Source organism: Vidua chalybeata, chromosome 22 (assembly GCF_026979565.1).
Source record: "Vidua chalybeata isolate OUT-0048 chromosome 22, bVidCha1 merged haplotype, whole genome shotgun sequence".
Classification (NCBI taxonomy): Eukaryota; Metazoa; Chordata; class Aves; order Passeriformes; family Viduidae; genus Vidua; species Vidua chalybeata.
In genome coordinates, this window is record NC_071551.1 from 4,760,719 (window position 1) to 4,780,331 (window position 19,613).

The 19,613-nt window shown below is 51.7% G+C and overlaps 1 protein-coding gene across 1 annotated transcript in view; it reads left to right on the forward strand.

The window, feature by feature from the left end:
- Positions 1-1,041: 1,041 nt before the first annotated feature.
- Positions 1,042-19,613, forward strand: part of MEGF6 (multiple EGF like domains 6) — a 40,187-nt gene continuing 21,615 nt past the window's right edge. The window contains exons 1-7 of the mRNA XM_053963197.1: positions 1,042-1,183; positions 7,491-7,613; positions 14,302-14,427; positions 15,199-15,321; positions 15,909-16,031; positions 18,338-18,475; positions 19,044-19,166. Of these exons, the coding sequence (XP_053819172.1) occupies positions 1,042-1,183; positions 7,491-7,613; positions 14,302-14,427; positions 15,199-15,321; positions 15,909-16,031; positions 18,338-18,475; positions 19,044-19,166 (898 nt within the window). The remainder of the gene's footprint in view (positions 1,184-7,490; positions 7,614-14,301; positions 14,428-15,198; positions 15,322-15,908; positions 16,032-18,337; positions 18,476-19,043; positions 19,167-19,613) is intronic.

The window sequence follows — 19,613 nt, forward strand, 5'->3', positions numbered from 1 at the left end:
ACCATTCAAAAAATATACATTTTAATGAAACATCACAAAAAAAATACAAATTACATTACTAAATTATTCAAATATCTAATCAATTATTTTCCCAGACCCCACAGCAGCCTGGTGCTCCGGGGGGAGATCCTGATTCCCCCTGCCCGCCCTTCCATCCCTCCTCAGCTTGGTTTGGGGCAGATCCGCGGGTTTGTTTCAGGGTGGAGGATCAGCCCCAGCCCCGGGGCCGGCCGGCTGGATGCTGCCGTGGCTCCCTCGCCTCGGGAGGGTCGCGTTGATCAGCTCCGGGGCCGGGCAGCCCGCTCCGCCCGCCCGCCCCGACCGTGCCCGGGGCAGCTCCCGCCCATCCGGGAGGGCTCCGCCGTGCCGGGGGGGTCCGGGGCGCTCCCGGGCCCGGCGGTACCTGCGGGGGGCGGAGCGGGACCGCCCCCAGGGCTGAGCCGCCCCGCACCGCCCCGCGCATCCCTCTGCTCCGTCCCGCTGCGGCGGCAGCGTCCGCGCCCCGTCCCTGCCCCGTCCCGCTCCATCCCTGCCTCGTCCCGCTCCACCTCCGCTCCGTCCCTGCCCCGTCCCGCTCCATCCCGACCTCGTCTCGCTCCACCTCCGCTCCATCCCGACCCCGTCCCGCTCCATCCCTGCCGCGTTCCGCTCCATCTCCGCTCCATCCCTGCCTCGTCCCGCTCCATCCCTGCCCCGTCCCGCTCTATCCCTGCCTCGTCTCGCTCCATCTCCGCTCCATCCCGACCCCGTCCCGCTCCACCTCCGCTCTATCCCGACCCCGTCCCGCTCCATCCCTGCCCCGTCCCGCTCTATCCCTGCCCCGTCCCGCTCCACCTCCGCTCTATCCCGACCCCGTCCCGCTCCATCTCCGCTCCATCCCGACCCCGTCCCGCTCCATCCCTGCCCCGTCCCGCTCCACCTCTGCTCCCACCCTGCCCCGTCCCGCTCCATCTGCTCCGTCCCTGCCCCGTCCCGCTCCATCTGCTCCGTCCCTGCCCCGTCCCGTTCCAGCCCGGTTCTGTCCCGCTCCGTGCCGTGCTCATGGGCCGGCCCTGGGCGCTGCTGTGGTGCCTGGGCTGCCTGGGCGGCATCCCGGGCTCCTCCGGCGAGCACTACCGCTACCTGTGGAGGAGCTGCTACCCCTGCTACCTGGGGCGAGCGGGGTACCCCGACCTGCGGCCAGGTACGTGGGTGGCCTGGGAAGGTCCCTTCAGAACCAGGCTCTCGGCGGATTCTGTGTAGCCGGGCTGGGGCTCCCTGCAGGGCTCTGCCTCGAGGGGCTTGTCCCTGGATCCCTCAGCTGCCGATGGAGGTCCCAGGCTGGCGGCCACCCAAGTGACAGACTGGTGACCTGGCTGTACATACGGTATTTGTGCCTGTGCTTTGTATTATTGTATTTATTTTTACATTATTATTATTATTATTATTATTATTATTATTATCATTATTATTATATTTTTATTATTATTGTTGTTATTATTGTTATTATTATTGTTACTATTGTTATTGTTATTCTTCAGTGCATTTCTTACTCTGAAAAATCAGTTCTGGCCGAGGGGGAGAGAAACAGGAGTTTCTTCACATCTGTTGCTGTCCAGCTGGGTTAAAGATAGCTCCTGTGCGACATTCCTTAAAAAGCCAAATGCATGCATTCTGCTAGGGGCTGTAGATTCGTTTTTTCCTCAGCTCCAAAGGATCTCGCCCCAATCCAGGGCAAAAAGTGAGATTGGATACGTTTTTAACAGGAGAAAATGGTGCCTTTCTCTGCCGGTGAGGCTGTGTGTTTGCTGGGGCTGTGCGAGTGCTGCTCAGCAGATTCTCCCACAGGACAGGGCTCGGTGTTATTTGGGGTTGGGTTTTGTGCAAGGGGAATCCTCTGGCAGCAGCGGCCGGAGCCGGGAGCTGGGCACGGCTGGGGGATGCAGGCAGAGGAGCCGTGTCAGGGATCACTGCACTGGAACATTCAGCCTCAGTGTCTTTTGGAAGCCAATTCCCAGCCTGCTGCAGCGTGGGAAGCGCTTGGCCAGACTTCCCATGGAGCAGGTGGAGGGATGGAGCCCTTGGTGCTCCCCTGGCACGTGGCTCACGTGGGGTGGTGGCTCTCAGAGCCAGGTGTGAGTTCTGCCACTGCACCTCCCCTTCCTTCTCTGTGTGTGCTCAGCTGCCTCCACGGCAGGAAAAGCTTGTGGGGATTTAGGAAATAATAGAGAATATGTGAAGGTCACTAAGGACTTGGGATGCTTGGGCGTAATGTAGACATCAAGGAATGCATTATCTCATCCTGGGATAATGCTAATAAATAAATGCCCCAAGCACTCAGTTATAAAGTGATATCAGAACGGTTGTGAGATGTGCCAGACCTTCGGAAAGGGGCGAGTCGCTGCTTTGTTATTTATAGATCAGATGTTTGTCTCAAACTCAGATCGTGTTTGCTGTCTCCATCCAACTGTGTTGGCTCAAAGTAACTCTCCAAGACAAGCTCCTGAGATCCAGCTTTGTGCTGGATCCAACCTTCCCTAACGCAGAGTTCCTCAGATCCTGAACCTGTTTCTGCTCCTCTCAGCTCCATGGACAGGTAGCTCTGTGCAGGCTTGGCTTTATCCCTGCTGTGAGGTACCTCTGGGGCTGCACAGCTGAGGGGGTTTTCTCACCCTAAACTGGTATCACTGCAGGTTTGCTTAATTTGGTTCATTTCTCCTTCACTGCCTGAGCTTCTCTTTGACAGGTAAGAGGAGTTCCCTTGGTGCGCTTTTAGAGTCCCAGATGTTGTCTTGGTGTGATTTTTAGGGTCTTTGTGCTGGCTTCCCTGCAGTTCCCATCTGCCCAGCCAGCACACCCGTCCCCACAGCCGTGTCCCCTCAGCCGGCAGCTGCCACAAGGCACAAAGCTCTGCTGTGTGCGCATCACCGGCAGCTTTGTGCGCGCCAGGAGAGGGAGGAGGTGCTTTGTGCAGTACCGGCGTGGCTCTCACTGAGGTCTGGGTGCCTTGATGTGCCCCGTGTGTGCAGACAGGGCTCTGCTGGGGCCCGGTGTCGCTGCAGGGGCCGATGGCAGCGCTGGGTTTGTGTCCTTACACAGCCGCCCCTACAGGAGGAGCTTTGTGCTCTGCTGGGGACTCACATCCATCAGCACAGTGACGTGGGCCTGGTGCTGTGATATCCTCTCTGTGAACCTCTAAAGCAGCCAGAAACCAGCAGAGCTGTTGTTTGATCGTGTTCCATTGGCTCCTTCAACAGCGACCTGCATTTCCACCCGGCGCTTCCATTCCCAGGTCCGTGTCTGGGAATCCACAGGGAGATCTTTCACTCAGAGTGACAGCCTGCACAGGGAACAGGGTAAATCAGTGATGAGAGAAGGTTGGAGAGGGTGAGAGCAGCAGCAAGCCCAGAGCAAGTCCAGGTGCTTGTTGCTGCGTGCACCTCTGCTCCGCGCTGAGTAATTCCTAATTACAGCCCCATCCCGAGGCACACGGGAGCACAAGTGGGAGCTGGGCCACTCTTCCAGCCCCACTGCTCGGGGGCAGGAAAAGGTGAGCTGAGGACAAAGCCAGGGACTGAGGCAAAGCAGAGTTTTCACTGCAGCAGATTGTTCTAAAGTCGATGCATCCATTCCTGAGTTCCTTTGGAATCTGCTGCTGGGGATGGCACAGGTGGTGTGGGAAAGCTCTGGGCATCTCCCACCTGCAGAGGATGGAATTCTGGCCTCAATAGCTCACTGCAGCTCTCTAAGTGCTTTCTCAAATGCCTGGTTTAGGATGAGATGAAAACTGAGGGTGTGGAGGTGCTCTGACTGCCCCAAATGGCTTTTTCCTTCCCAGCCATCCTTCCTCAGCCTAGAGGAGGAAAAAACTTCCAGGCTAGCAGAGAGGAGATGAAGCATTGTCCTCTCCCATGGCCTCCTTGCACTGCTGGACCTTGCCATGTCTGCACACAGGGAGTGTGGAATAACAGGGCATCCGAATTCCTCAGGTTATTCCTGTTGGGACTGTGTGACACATGCAAGAAATGAAGGAATGCAGAGGGTTTTTTCATTCTAATCTGTGTCCATAGTGTGGGATGGCTGTGCTCCCCTGCCCAGGAGCAGGAACTGTTGGGTCCTCTCCATCCAGTCTTTTTACTCCTTGAAATTGCTGAATTATCTTCAACAAACTGGTACTGGAAAGATAGAGTCACTAAATCCCACACATGCTCATCTGGATGGATTTTAATTAACCTTTTCCCTGCAGCCCTGCTCTGTAATCCAGGCTAATTGCTGCAGGGATTAAAGCCTGGCACTGCTGCTCTGCCAGACAGAGAGAACCTCCGCAGTGTTCTCCTGCCTGTGCTTCCAGCTGGGATCCATCACCTCCTCCTCAGCCCTGCAAGGAGATAAACTGCCTCCCTAGCAAATATTTAATACTTTGCAGAGCTGCTGTTGCCACTTTCTTCCCCCTGACATGTAGCTCTTGTTGGAGATGAATCAGTATTCCTTCTGGAAGGACCTGTGTGCGTTCAGGGAGTGCAGCCAGCCAAAGCAATCTCCTCACTCTGTGCCCCTTTTTTTGGGGTTTGTGTTCACCTTCCCTGTGTTTGATTGCTGTATTACCTGTGTTAGTGCATGTAGGTGTCTAACCAAACCTTTTTTTTTGGGTTTGTGTTCATCTTCCCTGTGTTTGATTGCTGTATTACCTGTGTTAGTGCATGTAGGTGTCTAACTAAACCTTTTTTTTGTGTGTTTGTGATCACCTTCCCTGTGTTTGAATTGTGTTAGTCCATATACGTCTCCAATCAAACCTTTTTTTTTTTTGGTTTTGTGTTCATCTTCCCTATCTTTGATTGCTGTATTCCCTGTGTTACTCCACGTAGGTGTCTGAGGTTTCAGGGATTGTTTCTGCTCAGGGAAGAGGCTGGGATGAGCCTTCCTTGCAGAAGACATGAACTGCAGTTTCTTTACACAGCAGAGATAAATATCTCTGCTATCTCACTGATCCAAGCCCCACTCCCCAGCCCTTGCTGCGTTGGGCTCCTGCCTCAGTTGGCTTTGCCTGGTACCCACTGCCCTGTGCATGCAGAGCAGGGCTTGGCAAACTCTGTCCTGGCACGGCTCTGGCTTGTTCAGAGTCAGCTGAAGAGAAGCCTGTATGCTTCTCATTTTCTCTCCTTTGGTATTATTAATTTCAACCAGATTTTGTCAGCTCTCCAGTAGGAAAATAACCCCGGCGTGCCACGAACCGCAGCTCACACGGTGTCACGTAGGGCTCCGGGTCCTGCTGCCAGGACCTGCACCAGGGGCAACGTGACCCTTCACAGAGCTGCTCCTCCTGGCCCTGGGGGCAGCTCCTGCTGCTTCCCAGTCCCTATTCCCAGCTGACTCACTGGCTTGAGCCTCAGGCACGCCTGGAGGTGCTGCTGCTGCCAGGGTTGGCCGGTGGATCTGCCCCCTCGCTGCCCCTGGGGACAGTTTTGTTTTGGTCACACCATCGTGCAGGGTGTCCCAAAATCCCCCTGGTACTGCAGAGGAGATCGGAGAGGCTCCAGGAGGGACTCTGGGATGGGGTGGGTTACGTGGGGGTGGTGGCAGGGAAGCTACAGCCGCTGTCCCGGGCCAGGAGGGGGTTGGGATGGGGACAACCCTCTGCAATCACGGAGATTTAGAGGGTGAAAAGTACAAAGGGGGAAGAGGAGACACGGAGAGAGGAGATGTAAAATTACTGAGCATGAGTAATGGGGTGAAAGTAAGAAGTTTACTCAACACATCACTAAGTTTCTTGGACAGTGAATTCTCAACAGTTTCAGATTAGAGTTGAAGGGAAGAAATGGAATAGTAATTTAAATTCAGACCAAGAAACTTTATTATGCTACACAAGACCTTCCCAAACCCCAGTTTTCCTGTTCTTGAGCTGAATAGAGCCAGTTCTGTGTATCAATAGCTAATCCTGCCCACAGAGACGAGTAGGGCATGCCTCAGGGACTCTAGGGCTCTGCAGTATCCCAAGTGTGTGCAGAGGAAAATGATTTAATCAGAATTAGGTTGCTTTGACCAGCATCTCAGACTCATGCCATCACATTTTTCCCCTTGAAAAGCCACTTTGGCTTTGGCTCACTCTTCATGGAGCATCACTCAAAGCTTATGTTTCACCTCAAAAATCTATTCATTTTCCTTTCTTTCAGTATTAAGTGTCTTGAAAAAAACAGGAAGAAAATACCAAAACCTCCTAAAAGGCTCAGTCCACTGAATAAAGCAAAGGGCTGGCATTAGAGAAATGAGCATTGTGCTGGGTTAATGGAGACCACAGCTGCAGTGGGAGCTGTGCAGGAGGAGCCCAGCATGGCCAGTGCAGCAGGACACCCCAAGACAAGGTCAGGGGTTCCCTGGGAATCACTGGGACAGGAAGGGTTTTTATGACCTCTGAGCTTTCGGTTTTAATGTTTTAGGCCTTGCTAAGGAAAGTGCTCTGAGAAAAGGGTAATTTTGTATCATCACTGCCGAGCTCAGAAGACTCAAACAGGCGTCGCCTTTCCCACTCTTCCCGTTCCATGCCTGACCCAGACCTTCCCTTGCTGCTGGCTGATTTTCTTGGCAATTAACCTGATGAACGTAAAATTTGGCTCAGCCGGGGCAAATTTTCTTTGGTGCCCTTTTCCTGCCCAGTGGGAGCTGTGGGTGAAGCAGAGCTGGGCTGGGGCACCGGGCACTGCTGGGGCTGGGCTGGGCACGTTCCTGCACCTCTGGCGTGCGAGGACACGGCCGGCTCCCCGCCCCGTGATTCACTCAGGAAATGTTTCTTTATCTTCTTAGAGATGGGAATTGAGCTCGGCTCAGGGCTGTCCTTGCTGGGAGGGGCTTGGGTGAGCTGGAGGTGAAGAAAGTGCAAAGAGAAACCCAAAGAAAAACCCAAACGGAGAGACCCAAAGCTGCTGAAGTTTTTCTCTCCGTGGGGAAGGGAATGGCTGGTTGGGTGCTTTGCTGTTCGTGGGGTGGGATCTGGTTCCCCTCTCTGATCCTTTCCAGTCTGAAAGGCTGTGTAGGTGCACAGCTGTGCACACCCACAAATGGCAGGAATTAAGGAACTGTGCAGCTCTGTCCACATCATCTCCATGTTTCTGATTATGGCACAGGAAGAAATCCACCTCGGAAACTTAAAATTTCCTTAAAATTCCTCAGAAACATAAAATTTCATAGTTTACACTTCCTTGCTTTGACTATGAATTAATCCATTACCCTGGAGTCAGTGGGAGACCTGACCATGGGCAGGTGATCAGGTGAGGATGTTTTGTGCTGACTGACAAATCAAACTGGGTTTTTGTGGTTGTTCACTGATTGCAGGTTTGCCCCTGGAATTTCACAAATAGCTTGACTGACTGAACATAACAAAATGGCCAATCTTGTTCCCTCTGCTTTCATTCCTCAGATCCGGAGTCGGGCAGCAGAGGATAAATATTCCTGAGCTCAGACGCCCTCCTGCCCACTCTCCTGAGCTTTTGCCCACTTTTCCCTTGTGTTTTTTGCAGATGTTGACGAGTGCCAGGTGCACAACGGGGGCTGCCAGCACCGGTGTGTGAACACCCTGGGCTCCTTCTACTGCGAGTGCCAGCCCGGCTTCCGCCTGCACACGGACGGCAGGACCTGCCTCGGTAAGGCTCCCCTGGAAATCCCGTGGCAATCTCCCTTTGCAGCCAGCAAATCCATGGCAGTGTGCAGAAAACCTTGATTTCCTCACTCCCTTCATCCTCTGTGCCCTGAATGTGAGGTAATGCTGATGGGCTGTGTGTTCCTCTGTGTCCCTGTGTCTTCCCTCACGGTTTCTGTCCCTGGGTTCAAAATATTTGCTGCTCTTCCCTGTGGTCACGTAAAACTGGGGCGGCTTTGCTGTCCCTGAGTTTATTCTGGTTCAGGAGAAGTAACTCCCAAGTGCTTTTGTGCTTCTGCTTTTGATTCAGGATATATCAGATATGGCATTCTCAGAACAGCTACATAAATAAAATTATGAGGAATTTCAAGTCAGGCTTCATTTTGACCTCAGTATTTCCCCAAAATTTCAGTATTTTCACAGCATTGCTGTGGGCAGCAGGTGAGACAGTAAATGTGGCTGTGTGTGGAACTGTGGCCATAATAATCCAAAACCTTCTCTGGGATGCTGGTTGTGCATTCTCTTGGATGGTGCTTGTCCAAACATCACCATCCAGGCACCAGGTTTGCCCTGCAGCTGATTTTGGGGCCAATTCCTTGAAATGTTGTTTGCCCGCCCCAAACTGGAGGCTCAGAGTGGAACTTGGAGTCTGCCTCCACCATCTGTGGCTGTTTTAATTAAACCACTTCTCCCCCACAGCTTCATTTGACACATTTTTCCACTATTTGAGGGATATTTTCATGCAAGTGGAAAGAATTCCTGGGCCATGGTGTTTTCAGAGTTTTCTCGGAACACAGTCACGCTCCAGAGTCTGCCTGTGTGTTCCAGTTGGGAATGGTGATGTGAGCAGGAAAAATCCATCCAGGGAAGCTGTACCCACCGTGCCCAGCTCTGCACTGGCTCACATCTGGCCACAGCTGCCTCCAGTACATAATGACACCCAAACAAGTGAGATTCAAGGTGCAAGATCCCCATATTTCGCTGGGAAAGTCCAGAAGGAAAAAGATGGCAAATAAGGGACAAAAAAGCCAAGCCTGGCAGCCAGCACTGAGCTCCAACACTCGTGTTGGGGCGACGAGCTGCTGCTGCTCACATGTAAGTGTGCTGTGGTCTGTCATCTCCTAATTGCCTCTGGAATATGTTGCTCCCTTTCTTGTGGTGATCCCGCAGCCGCCTGCGCCTTGCGGAATGAAACGTGGGACAGGCTGACATCAGGAGTGCCAGCCCCAGCCCCAGAAGGTGGAACTGTTTTCAGGGAAAGCCTAAAATGGATCTCTAGAGGGAGGAATCTCTTCTTTAAGAGGAATTTTCATCGTTTTTTTTTCACTCTCCAGGCTTCCCTGCTGGGGTAGCTGAGGGTCCAGGCAGGCAGGGCTGCCCCGCTCCTGCTGCCCCTGCCCAGCGCTGCAAACCTGCTTTGCATTGAACTCGTGAGCAAATATTAGCCATAATGTGCAGTGCTGGAATTCATCTGCCAAAAGGGACAGGTCTCTGTTCATGAAATCTGATCCATAGGAGTGAGTGGGGCAGCTCCCAGAGCTCTGGGGAGCGGAGCCTGCAGGATCTGCAGTGAGTTTGTGGTGCTGGTATCCCTGGGATCCAGAGCACCCAGGAAAGCAAAGCAGACCAGGCAGGGCAAACAAAAACCTCTCACTGCATAATTATCTAATAATGTTTCTAAAATATCAACAGAGCAGGATCTAAAATGGGGCTTGCTCATTTCAGGACTGGTGGCTTTTTCTCTTTACATATTTTTGCCTGTCTATGTGTATATGTCACACCTTCACAGAACTCTGTACTAACCCATTGAACCAGTTGTGGGGAGGGGTGGAACATATTTTCCTTAGAAAAGCTCAGAACAGAGCACAGGCTCAGAGGTGCCTCCTCTGCTGGTGTTTGTGGCTGTCCTGTTGTACCCACAGACACCAGGTTGCCTTGTGGTCAGTTCTGAGCTCAAAGCTGTTTTTCTCTTCAATTTGGGATGTCCTCTCATTTTCTATGGAGATTCTGTGCTGTTAAAATACAAAATATTGCCACTAGATATAGGGAATAGGCCAGGAATGAAGGGAACTGGAGACAGTGAGCACCCATCCATCCATCCATCCATCCATCCATCCATCCATCCATCCATCCATCCATCCATCCATCCATCCTTGTCCTTCTGCTGAGGAAAGCTTGCAGCTCCACGCTGTGACAGACACAAATTTGGGCAGTAGGAAGCTCCTGACAGCCCCAGCGAGAGCGTTCTGGGTACAGAAAGGGGCCTTTGCAGTCAAGTTTCTCATTAAGGGCTGTCAAATCACGGACCTCATTCTTTAAATGCTTTCTGGTCCCCACAAAACCCACAAAGGCTCCGATGATGGATCGGCAATCCACAAATCCCCCACAACGCGCCGGCGTGGCCGAGGCAGCTTTCCAGGGTTAGCTGGTACCTGGGGCTGTGACTCAGGAGGGCACAAAAATGGCTTAAAACCCCTTTCCTGTGTCCAGCTCTCAGCTGGTGCTCTGCAGCTCCGTTGTGCAGGATCCTTTTGTTGTGTCTTTGTCCAAATCGCTGCTGAGAGAGGGAGAAAAGGACTGAAACAGAACAAAGAGAGGCCTTGGGCGTCCTGAAATTACCTCTTTCTTTATCAGAACCACATGGGCAGGAGGCAGGAAGCTGACATCTCCAGGTCCTTCACTGTTTCAGCAGAGGGATGCAGGCCAGGCTGAGGCAAAGGGGTTTAATGGGAGCCAATTGCTTTTGTTGGCCTGAGGAGCGGGGAGATGGTCTGGATTAACACACAACATGTTTCTGGAAGTTGTCTGAGGTTAGGGTAAATCAGTTTGGGATTACATTATGGATCCCTGTTTATATTAGGAGAACTTCAAATGAAGAAATCTCAGTGATAGGGGTGATATAATGAACAGAAGGACCATGTCAGGAGGTTTGTGTGAGCTTGAACTGTGTGTGCAGGGACCACGTGTGCTTGGTGGGGCTTTTCATTTTGCAGACAGCTCGCACATTTTAGGGAATTTGACTTTTTCTTTGCCCAGTCACACATTTTTCAGCCTTTTCTTAGAATTGCTGGGGGTTTGTGTGATGCTGCAGAAGGAACATCCTGCTCAGTTCTAGTTACAGCTGCTCACAGTCACCCTCAGGGTATCGACTCGCTGCTTCTGGTGGCAAATCTCTGAAGGAAAGGTGAGAGAGAGGAAAGAGGAGAAGTGAGAAGAGAGAGGAAAAGTCAGAAGGACAGCTGGAGGGTGCAGAGATCAGGTATTAAATCAGCTCCTGTGTTAGGCTGCTGCTGCACAGATCCACTTCCCAGGTGCAGTCAGCAGCAAAAACCTCCTTTACATCCCTCTTCATCCATTTCCCAGGCCTGAGAGGGTCAGAACCTGGGAGCAGCATCTTCCAGCAGCACTGCACTCCCCTCAGACAGCGGGGCTGGAAGGAACCTCCCTCTCTCAGACACTGAAATATCATCTGTGGAAAATCTGTCTGAGCTGTAATTACAAAAACCTGTGTGATGTACAGGATGACACTGGGCTTGGCAGCCTTGTCACAGAAATGTTAAGCTCGGCAGAGCATCTGGGAATGGAAATATTTTTAGAGCGGTTCTGTAAACAGAATAAAAACCCCGAGCAGTAATTAAAACAAGGCCAGCAGCGAGGTCTGCTGGCTGTGACTGCGAGGAGCCAGCTGAGGAGACCCAGCCTCACATGGGCTCTCTCTCCTGAAATCTCGAAATTTCGATTTTTTTTTCAGTTGTAGGACTTTGCAAGGAGGCCGTTATTTAAACTTCAAATTCATCCAAATAACTGCATCCTGGGAGGTTATTTTAGACATAAGATGCATTGGCTTGTTCCATGTTGGCCCAGTGCTTTTCCCAGATGAAGGAATGTTTTGGCAGGCATCAGCATTGTTTGACTTGTTTTCTTTTTTATTTTAAAAAAAGGCACTCCAACCAGCACATTATTTATGGCTATTTTTGAATATATGTTATTAAACACTTAAATATATTGGAATATTTTTAAATGACCACCCATCTCTGCTAGAGCTTGAGTAGTGTAACTCTGACCCAGAGCTTTTCAGGAACGTTAAGTATTTCTGTTGTTTCCTTCCAAATGGATTAAAAGAAAAAATGCCAGCACAACTAACATAAACCCCGAGTTCTTGCTCCAGCCTTATGTTTTGTATGGCAAAATCTTGACCCTGTCAAGCTGCTTTTATTCCCCCAAATGTTGTTTAGCTAATTAGAGGCATAAAATGAGAAGCTGAGTTATTTTAACATTTGGAATGAGAGTGATCGTCAGCTCTGAGTCAAAGCTTTTTTTTTTTTTTTTTTTCTGGGAAGGGTGTGCAGAAAAAAATGAAAATACATATTTTTTCGCTTTTTTTTTTGTCCTGAGCCAAATATTTGTTTTCACTAATGTACAAGAGCAAGGACCCAACTTGCCTTGGGATTCAGAGGTGTGTTACAAGCAGAGACTTCTGCTGGCAGCTGCTTTCCAGGCCCTCCTGCTTCCAAAGCTCTGGAGGTTGTGGAGGGCACTGTGATCACCTGAAGGATCAGTCTAGGAGAGATGGTTTTCATTAGAGATATTTTTAGCTTTCCTATAGGATTCCTCTGAGCCAGCACATTAGTTTATTCTGGAGTTTGAAAAATAGGTCAGAAACGTGTGAGACCAGAGCTGATCGTTCTGCTCTGCTTATGGGAGCCAGGGCTGGCTTTCCATCCTGCACCAGGGCCAGCTTGAGCCATGTTCCACTGGCCCAGTGGGTTGTGACACTCTGGTGGCTCCTGAGAGACAGAACAGGGTTTAAAGGCCAATTTCCCAATTCTCATAAGAGACACCTCTCTTTGGAGAAGCTCAGTGCATAAGGAGTTGGGTGGGTAAACTCAGGAGACATCCAGTGCTCCAAGAGGGGACTTGTATGGCTTTGGAGGCGTGACATTATCCCACAATGACCTCTCCACCAGAATCCACTAATCCAGCTCCAGACAGTCCTTCCCTGTTTTGTTTCCCAGCTCAAATTCCTCCTGGATCCGAGGTCGATGGTCCTGGAGATCTGCAGTAAAAACAAAGCTTCTGACACAGTGCCCCGGCTGCTCGCAAGGTGCTCACATCCCAGTTAAACATCCCGCTCCTCTGCTGATCCTGCAGAGACATCCCACAGTACAGGAACAGGAGGAGGAGGAGGAGGAGGCTGTTCCCAGGCTGATTAATGATAGCAGGCTTGTGAGGAGTCCACATGTTGGGTCACAGGGTCTGTTTTGTGCCGTAGCCCAGGCAAAGCCTTCTGTTTCCTGACTGCTTGGAATCTGCTGGGCTCCTTGTGCAAGGCCACACAGAAAAGCTGTGGCACGGCCAGGAGCTCCAGCTTTTGTCCTGAGCCAAATATTTGTTTTCATTAATGTACAAGAGCAAGGACCCAACTTGCCTTGGGATTCAGAGGTGTGTTACAAGCAGAGACTTCTGCTGGCAGCTGCTTTCCAGGCTCTCCTGCTTCCAAAGCTCTGGAGGTTGTGGAGGGCACCGTGATCACCTGAAGGATCAGTCTGGGGATGAGGGTCTGTTTTGTGCCATAGCCCAGGCAAAACCTTCTGTTTCCTGACTGTTTGGAATCTGCCGGGCTCCTTGCGTAAGGCCACGCAGAAAAGCTGTGGCACGGCCAGGAGCTCCAGTTTGGAAGCTCAATTCCCAGTCCTGCCTGCACTGAGGATGAAATCAGAGCTCCTGCTGCTGGATCTCTGTGTGCTCTGTCTGGGTGACAGCAGCAGGGACCCCACGTGCCCCGGGTTCCACACAGAAATCTCCTGGTCAGAGCCCTGAGCTGGGGGTTGTTACACCTGGTCCAGGTGTGGACATGCAGGATGGATCTTAAAACATTTTCCCCTGAATGTTCCCACAACTGGCAGCACCTGCTGGGCCTCGGTGACTTTTGCACATCATGGAACCAGAAACTCAGTTTTTGTTACAGGAAAACCTGCATGTGCCTGAGCACAACTCTCTGAGCAGTAATGGCTTGAACCAGCTGTGCCACTGCACCTGCAGGGACTGTCCTGGAACTAAAGCATGGGAATTTCAGCAACAGCACAGAGGTCTGGCTGCTGACATGGTGCCCTTCAGAGAGGGCGGATGCCTGGCAGGAAACCTGCTTCCCTCCCATGTAGTGCTGGACAGGAGCTGACCCAGCTCCCTGTGTCCTGGAACCACCTTCAGGGAGAGTGCTGGGGCCTCTTATGGTGGGAAAGAACATTTTAAGGGGAGATTTAGGCTGGGCATTAGGGAAAAGTTCTTCCCCGAAAGGGGGATCAGGCGTTGGAATGGGCTGTCCAAGGAGGTGGTGGGGTCACCACAATTTATTCTACCCAACACTGTTGAGCTGATCTTGCCTTGAAAGAGCAGGGTGCCCACCTGGCACGGTGGTGTGTGGCCTGTCCTGCACTGCACAGAGGCTTTTGCAGCACCAAACCCCACTGGATTTAAGCTCCCACTCAACACCCTCCTTGCTCATCAAGTTGGCCACAAACTTGTCACTGAATGTGCTCCAGTCTTCACACGAGCTTTGAGGGTGTGCAGTCTGCCCTGGTCCTGTGCAACAGGTGCCCTTCACTCACTCGGGTGCCAAACCTGTGTCCCTGTGTCCCCAGGTGCCACCCAAACTCCTTTTGTGCCAAACCTTGTGTCCCTTTGCCTCGCAGCTCTGAACTCGTGTGCCCTGAACAACGGTGGCTGCGAGCACGACTGTGTGCAGGTGACCCTGGCCCAGCACCGCTGCCAGTGCAGGCACAACCACCAGCTGCACGAGGATGGCAAACGCTGCGTCCGTGAGTCCTGGGGGGCTGGGGAGCCATGGATTCCAGCTGGGAGCTGTGGGATGGGGATGCTCAGATGTCCAGCAGATCAGACTGGGGGATTTCCAGTAAAAACTCTCTGTGTTTTGTTGTCATGGACATATCCTGCGGCTTGTTCCAAGGGATGGGAAAAGCTGGAGGAGTTGTAGCCAACAAAAATGAAATTGTATGAAGGCACAGGCTGCCGTGGGAGTGGAGGGACAGCAGAGCGTGGCAGTGGGGTGGGATCTTCTCCCTCTCTGGCTGACCTGCTCCTGGCTCAGGAGGTAGAGAAGCTGAAGGGGACAGAACACAAGGTTGTTCTCATTCATGGCAGTTGGCATTCAAAAGGCAGGAAGGAGGGAAGTCCTGAGCTGTGAAGTTGCTACGGCAAAAGGAACAGCTGGGATGTTACAAACGCAGCAGTCAGTGGGGTTTGGAGCACCTGTCCTGGTCCTGGGGCAGGTCAGAGACTGGCAAACCTCTGGGTAGGAGCACTTGGAGCAAATTGCCAGCACTTGCTGTGTAATCTCTGCAGAGGGATGTGCCCATGCCGAGCTTCTGCTGGAAGGGTTTTACCCAGCTTAATTCCAGCCTTCTGCAGGATCTCACAGCGTGTACATCCCAACGGGCAGAGCAGGGATTTTCTGCCTGCTGCAGAACAGGCTTTCACAGACTGCAGGCTTTCCTGCTGCTCTGCGCTCTGCTCTGCCACAAGAGGCAGGATCTGTGTGGGGTGACCCGGGCTCTGTGCTCTGCCTGCAGTGAGGAACCCGTGCTCTGACAGGAACGGGGGCTGCATGCACCGCTGCCACAGCCACCGCGGCCGCGCCCGCTGCGAGTGCCACCCCGGCTACCAGCTGGCCCCTGATGGCAAGGCCTGCGAAGGTGAGTGCCCTGCAGAGCTCCCCTGGAGGAAAAGCTCTGTGTCTGATGGGTGAGGGAGTGCTCAGTGGGAGCAGAGCGGAGGGAAGCACACGCCTTCCCCTGGGTGGCTCAGGTGGTGTCTGTGCAAGAGCCCTGCTCGAGCTGGCTGCAACAACAGAGCTGCTCCAGGGGAGATTCAGGCTGGGCATCAGGGAGAAGTTCTTCCCCAAAAGGGGGATCAGGCATTGGAATGGGCTGTCCAAGGAGGTGGGGGGGTCACCATCTTTTATTCTTTATTTAAGAATAAACTGGATGTGGCACTGAGTGCCATGGTCTGGTGACAAGGTAGTTTTAGGTCAAAGGTTGGACTTGATGATCTCCAAGGTCTTTTCAGACCTAATTGATTTTGTGATTCTGTGAATGTCCCACTGTCATGTGATCCCATCTCCTGGGAAGCTTTACAGCAATTCCAAACTCTTAACTCTGTGTCTTTGTTGGTCTGGACCCCAATGAAGAGTTCAGGGTGCAAGAAACCAGTGCAGAACTCAAATACCATAACAACAGTCCTTGGGAAGGATGTTTAAAGTTCAGCTTTCTCCCTCTCTCAGATGTGAACGAGTGCCTGATGGGGCTGGCCATGTGTGCACACCAGTGCCTCAACACCCGGGGCTCCTTCAAGTGCACCTGTAACCCGGGCTACGAGCTGGGGGCGGATGGCAAGCGCTGCTACCGTGAGTACTGCGGGCTCAGCTGTCCAGTCTTAATTTCCTTTTGCCAGGGTTGGGATTAAATGCAGGAGATGGTATTTCTTGTTGGGACTCAGATGTTTATCAGTTCTTATCTCTGTTACAGTCTCACAAACCCTGAGTTCTACAGAACTTCACCCTAACAAACTAAAAACTTGAACCCTATCACTCTCTCTCTACAATGCCTTTTAAGGATAAACTGTCTAATTAAGAAATGGCACCTAAATTATTTTTACTTTTAACCCAATAACCAACCACTCGTGGCCTGCAATGCAGGCTTTTTATCCAATTACACAAAACCACCCAAACCCATGAAGATGAAGGTGAAGGAGAAGTAGAAGAAGGTGAGGAAGAAAGAGAAGAAGGAGAAGAAGAAGGTGAAGAAGGAGAAGAAGGCAGAGAAGAAGAGAAGAAGGTGAAGAACAAGAAGAAGGAGAAGGAGAGAAGAAGAAGGTGAAGAAGCAGGACCAGCCTCCACCCTAAAACCTCCATCTTGCTTTATATATATTCCTGTATTCTAAACCCTTAAACTCTAAGTTTTCCACCCTGTGATATCACACACTTTTATTCAAACTCCACAGCCACAATCCCAGTTCTATCATTCCATTTTGGGAGCCTTTTCCAAGGCCTCAGGTTAAATTCAGTGTTCTCCTGGGGGTCAGTGCCTGGCAGCACAGAAAGTCTGAAACTCTCAGCAACCAGGGTTCCAACACTGAGCCCTGCCCAGCAGGACAGGGCACACCTGGGCTGCTGCAGGCACATGTTTGTCACTGCCCTCTGGGAATCGCCAGGGCCAAGCTGTAGCAATCTCTGCTGAAGGATTTCACAAGCAGTTTTTGGGCTGTTTACTCCCCCAGCAAGATAAAAATCTTGGTCTGTTCTTTAAAGTCACCTCAAAGCCACTTTAGCTGGTTAAGGCAGTTGATTTGGAGCCATTTGGCTTCAAATAAGCCAAGTTCTCCTCTTGGGGACTTTGCTGGACAAGCTCAGTCAGCTGCAAATGTGTCACTGGAGGAACTGAGCCAGTGAAGGGATCACATCTGCTCCCATCAAGGGAAGAAATAAACTCTGTGATGCAAGAGTGAGCTGGACTGTCCTCACAGCTTTATGCAGCTGGTGTGCACCCCAGCAGGGCCAGGCTGAGCCAGAGCCACCAGCCCCTCACAGATGACAGCCACCGTGGCAGTCCCAGTGCTGGCAGCTGGTGTTACTGGGAGCTGTGAGGATCCCCTTGTGCAGCTGCTGGAGCTTGGCAAGGGTAGGAGGGCAAGGCTTTGCAGGCCATAAACGGGTGTTGAAAGGCATCAAACAGAGCAATATGGGGCACCAGGATGATGGCATGAGGCTGAAGAGCCTAAGTATGTACACAGCTTTCTTCTTAGGGACACGGCCAATCTCACACCAGGACACTGACATTGCCCTGGGGTCAGCAAAGCAGCCTTTCCACATGAAAGGTTTCTCCCTTTCGCCCTTCCTAGCACATTTCTTTTAAGCAAAACCCTGTTTGTGCTGCTTTAATAAGAAAAGGGAAGAGAGGGATGACAATCACGTTGTGAAATCTGGAAGAAGTCTTCCACTGTGGCACAGCTTTTGTTTTTGACAAGCACAGATCCGTTGGGAAGCATCAAGCTCCCTTTCTTTCATCCTCCTTGGGTCTGAATGCACGAAAAACTCAGTGCTCTTGAAGGCAGAAATTGTTTTCCTGAGGTTCAGGACTGAGTCAAAACTCCATGAAACAAGTTCCTTTTAGTTTAAGAAAGCTTAATTAACTAGACAAGTTTACAGAACCCTTGCCAAGCTCGGATGATCTATGGCTGCAATTGATGTTTGCGCCGACTGCTTTTGACATGTCAGGAGCTAACGATTCTCGCTGTAGGCATCTGGATGTTTCCCTGCTTAGCTGTGTTCTGCTGCTCCCATTTCTGCCTGGCACCAGAACAGCTCTCCTCTGAGGCTGAGCCAACTTTTGGTTGGCAGCACACGCTGCTGCTTGGCAGGAGTGGGAGCAGTTTCATCCGCAGCCTGTTCGTCCCAGAGACTGTCCAGAGCCTGCTCCACAGCCCCATCCCTGAGAGGCTGCGTGAGATCCAGAGGTTTCTTTTTATACCTCACTTCCCAGCCCAGCAGTGGCCTCTGTGCCGAGCTATTTCCATCCTTTCCCACTGCAGATCCCCCTCCTCAGCAGGGATGCAGTGCCAGGAGCTGGTGGGGGCACGGCACCGGGGGCAGGCAGGGGCCAGCGGTGTGTGCAGATGTGTCCCACAGGATCCTAACCAGGCTGCCTTTTCCAGGGATAGAGATGGAGATTGTGAACAGCTGTGAAACCAACAACGGGGGCTGTTCCCACATGTGCCACCACACCAGCTCTGGCCCAGTCTGCACCTGTAACTTTGGCTTTAGGCTGGAAGAGGACCAGAAGTCGTGCACTGGTAAGGAAGAGGAAAAGGCCAGACCTTGATTTCCAAGCACATCCCAGGTAAAGATGCGGATCCCTCTTGGGATCTTAGGTCAGGATCCCTCTTGGTTTCTGTGTATGTGCACTTCAAACAGGCTAAAGAGGATAGAAACTGATGGGAAGTGAGAGCAGATGAAATATTGCTCTGCTCAAAGATATCACCAAACTTCCCTCAGGATATACTTGGACAGCACTTATGACTTGGACAGTAATTATGACTTCCAAACTAATTAGTTTTTCCCAGATGAAACTTCCCTAAGCAGGCGTCAGTTACAAGTTACCCTGCTTGTAAGGACAGGAAACCTGTAACCACAATCCCCAGCTGGGAATCAGAATGAACTTCCCTCAAGGACTCAGGATTCCTCCCTCGATGGGGAGGATGATCTGTTAACACAAAGCTCCCTGGTTTCAGGAGGAACTCGAGAATTCTGGCTCAGCATTTGGCAGCAGATGAGTAAAAGCTCCCCAGAACTAGTCAGGGAGCAGTTTACCAAGTTCCTGCCACCTCTGCAGTGTATTAACACCCTTGGTTTCTCATTTAGATATCAATGAGTGTGACACCGGTTCTCACTGTTGTCAGCAAGACTGCTACAATTACCCTGGGGGCTACGAGTGCTCCTGCCATGCCGGCTACAGGCTCAGCACCGACGGCTGTGGCTGTGATGGTGAGTGCCAGCACCTGCCTGGGCTCCAGGCAGGGCCAGGGACACACAGGGAACAGGTCCCTCTACTTCTAATTTGCCTCTTGTCACTCTCCTCCGTTTGTTTAGTGTTGGGCGGTTCTAGCCCTTGTGCCCAGCCCAGCCCAACTGGAGAGGGGCAGTGGGATTTTTGAACACACCAAGGCCAGATTGGGTTAACCCAGAGTGAGCTGACCCCATTAATTCACAAAAACCATTTGATGTTCAACCCCAGAGGGCAACACTGCCCATCACTTTCACCCAAGGGATAAAGACAAATAGCAGTGTCTGTATAAAACACAGCCAAGACAGTGACTAATGAAGCTTTTAATTAGGAGAACAAGAAATTCTCCTACCTGGTTGAGAACAGCCAGGCATTTCTTCCAGATTCTCCCAGCTCCTACCAGTTTTCCTGCCAGCTTTCTGATGAGT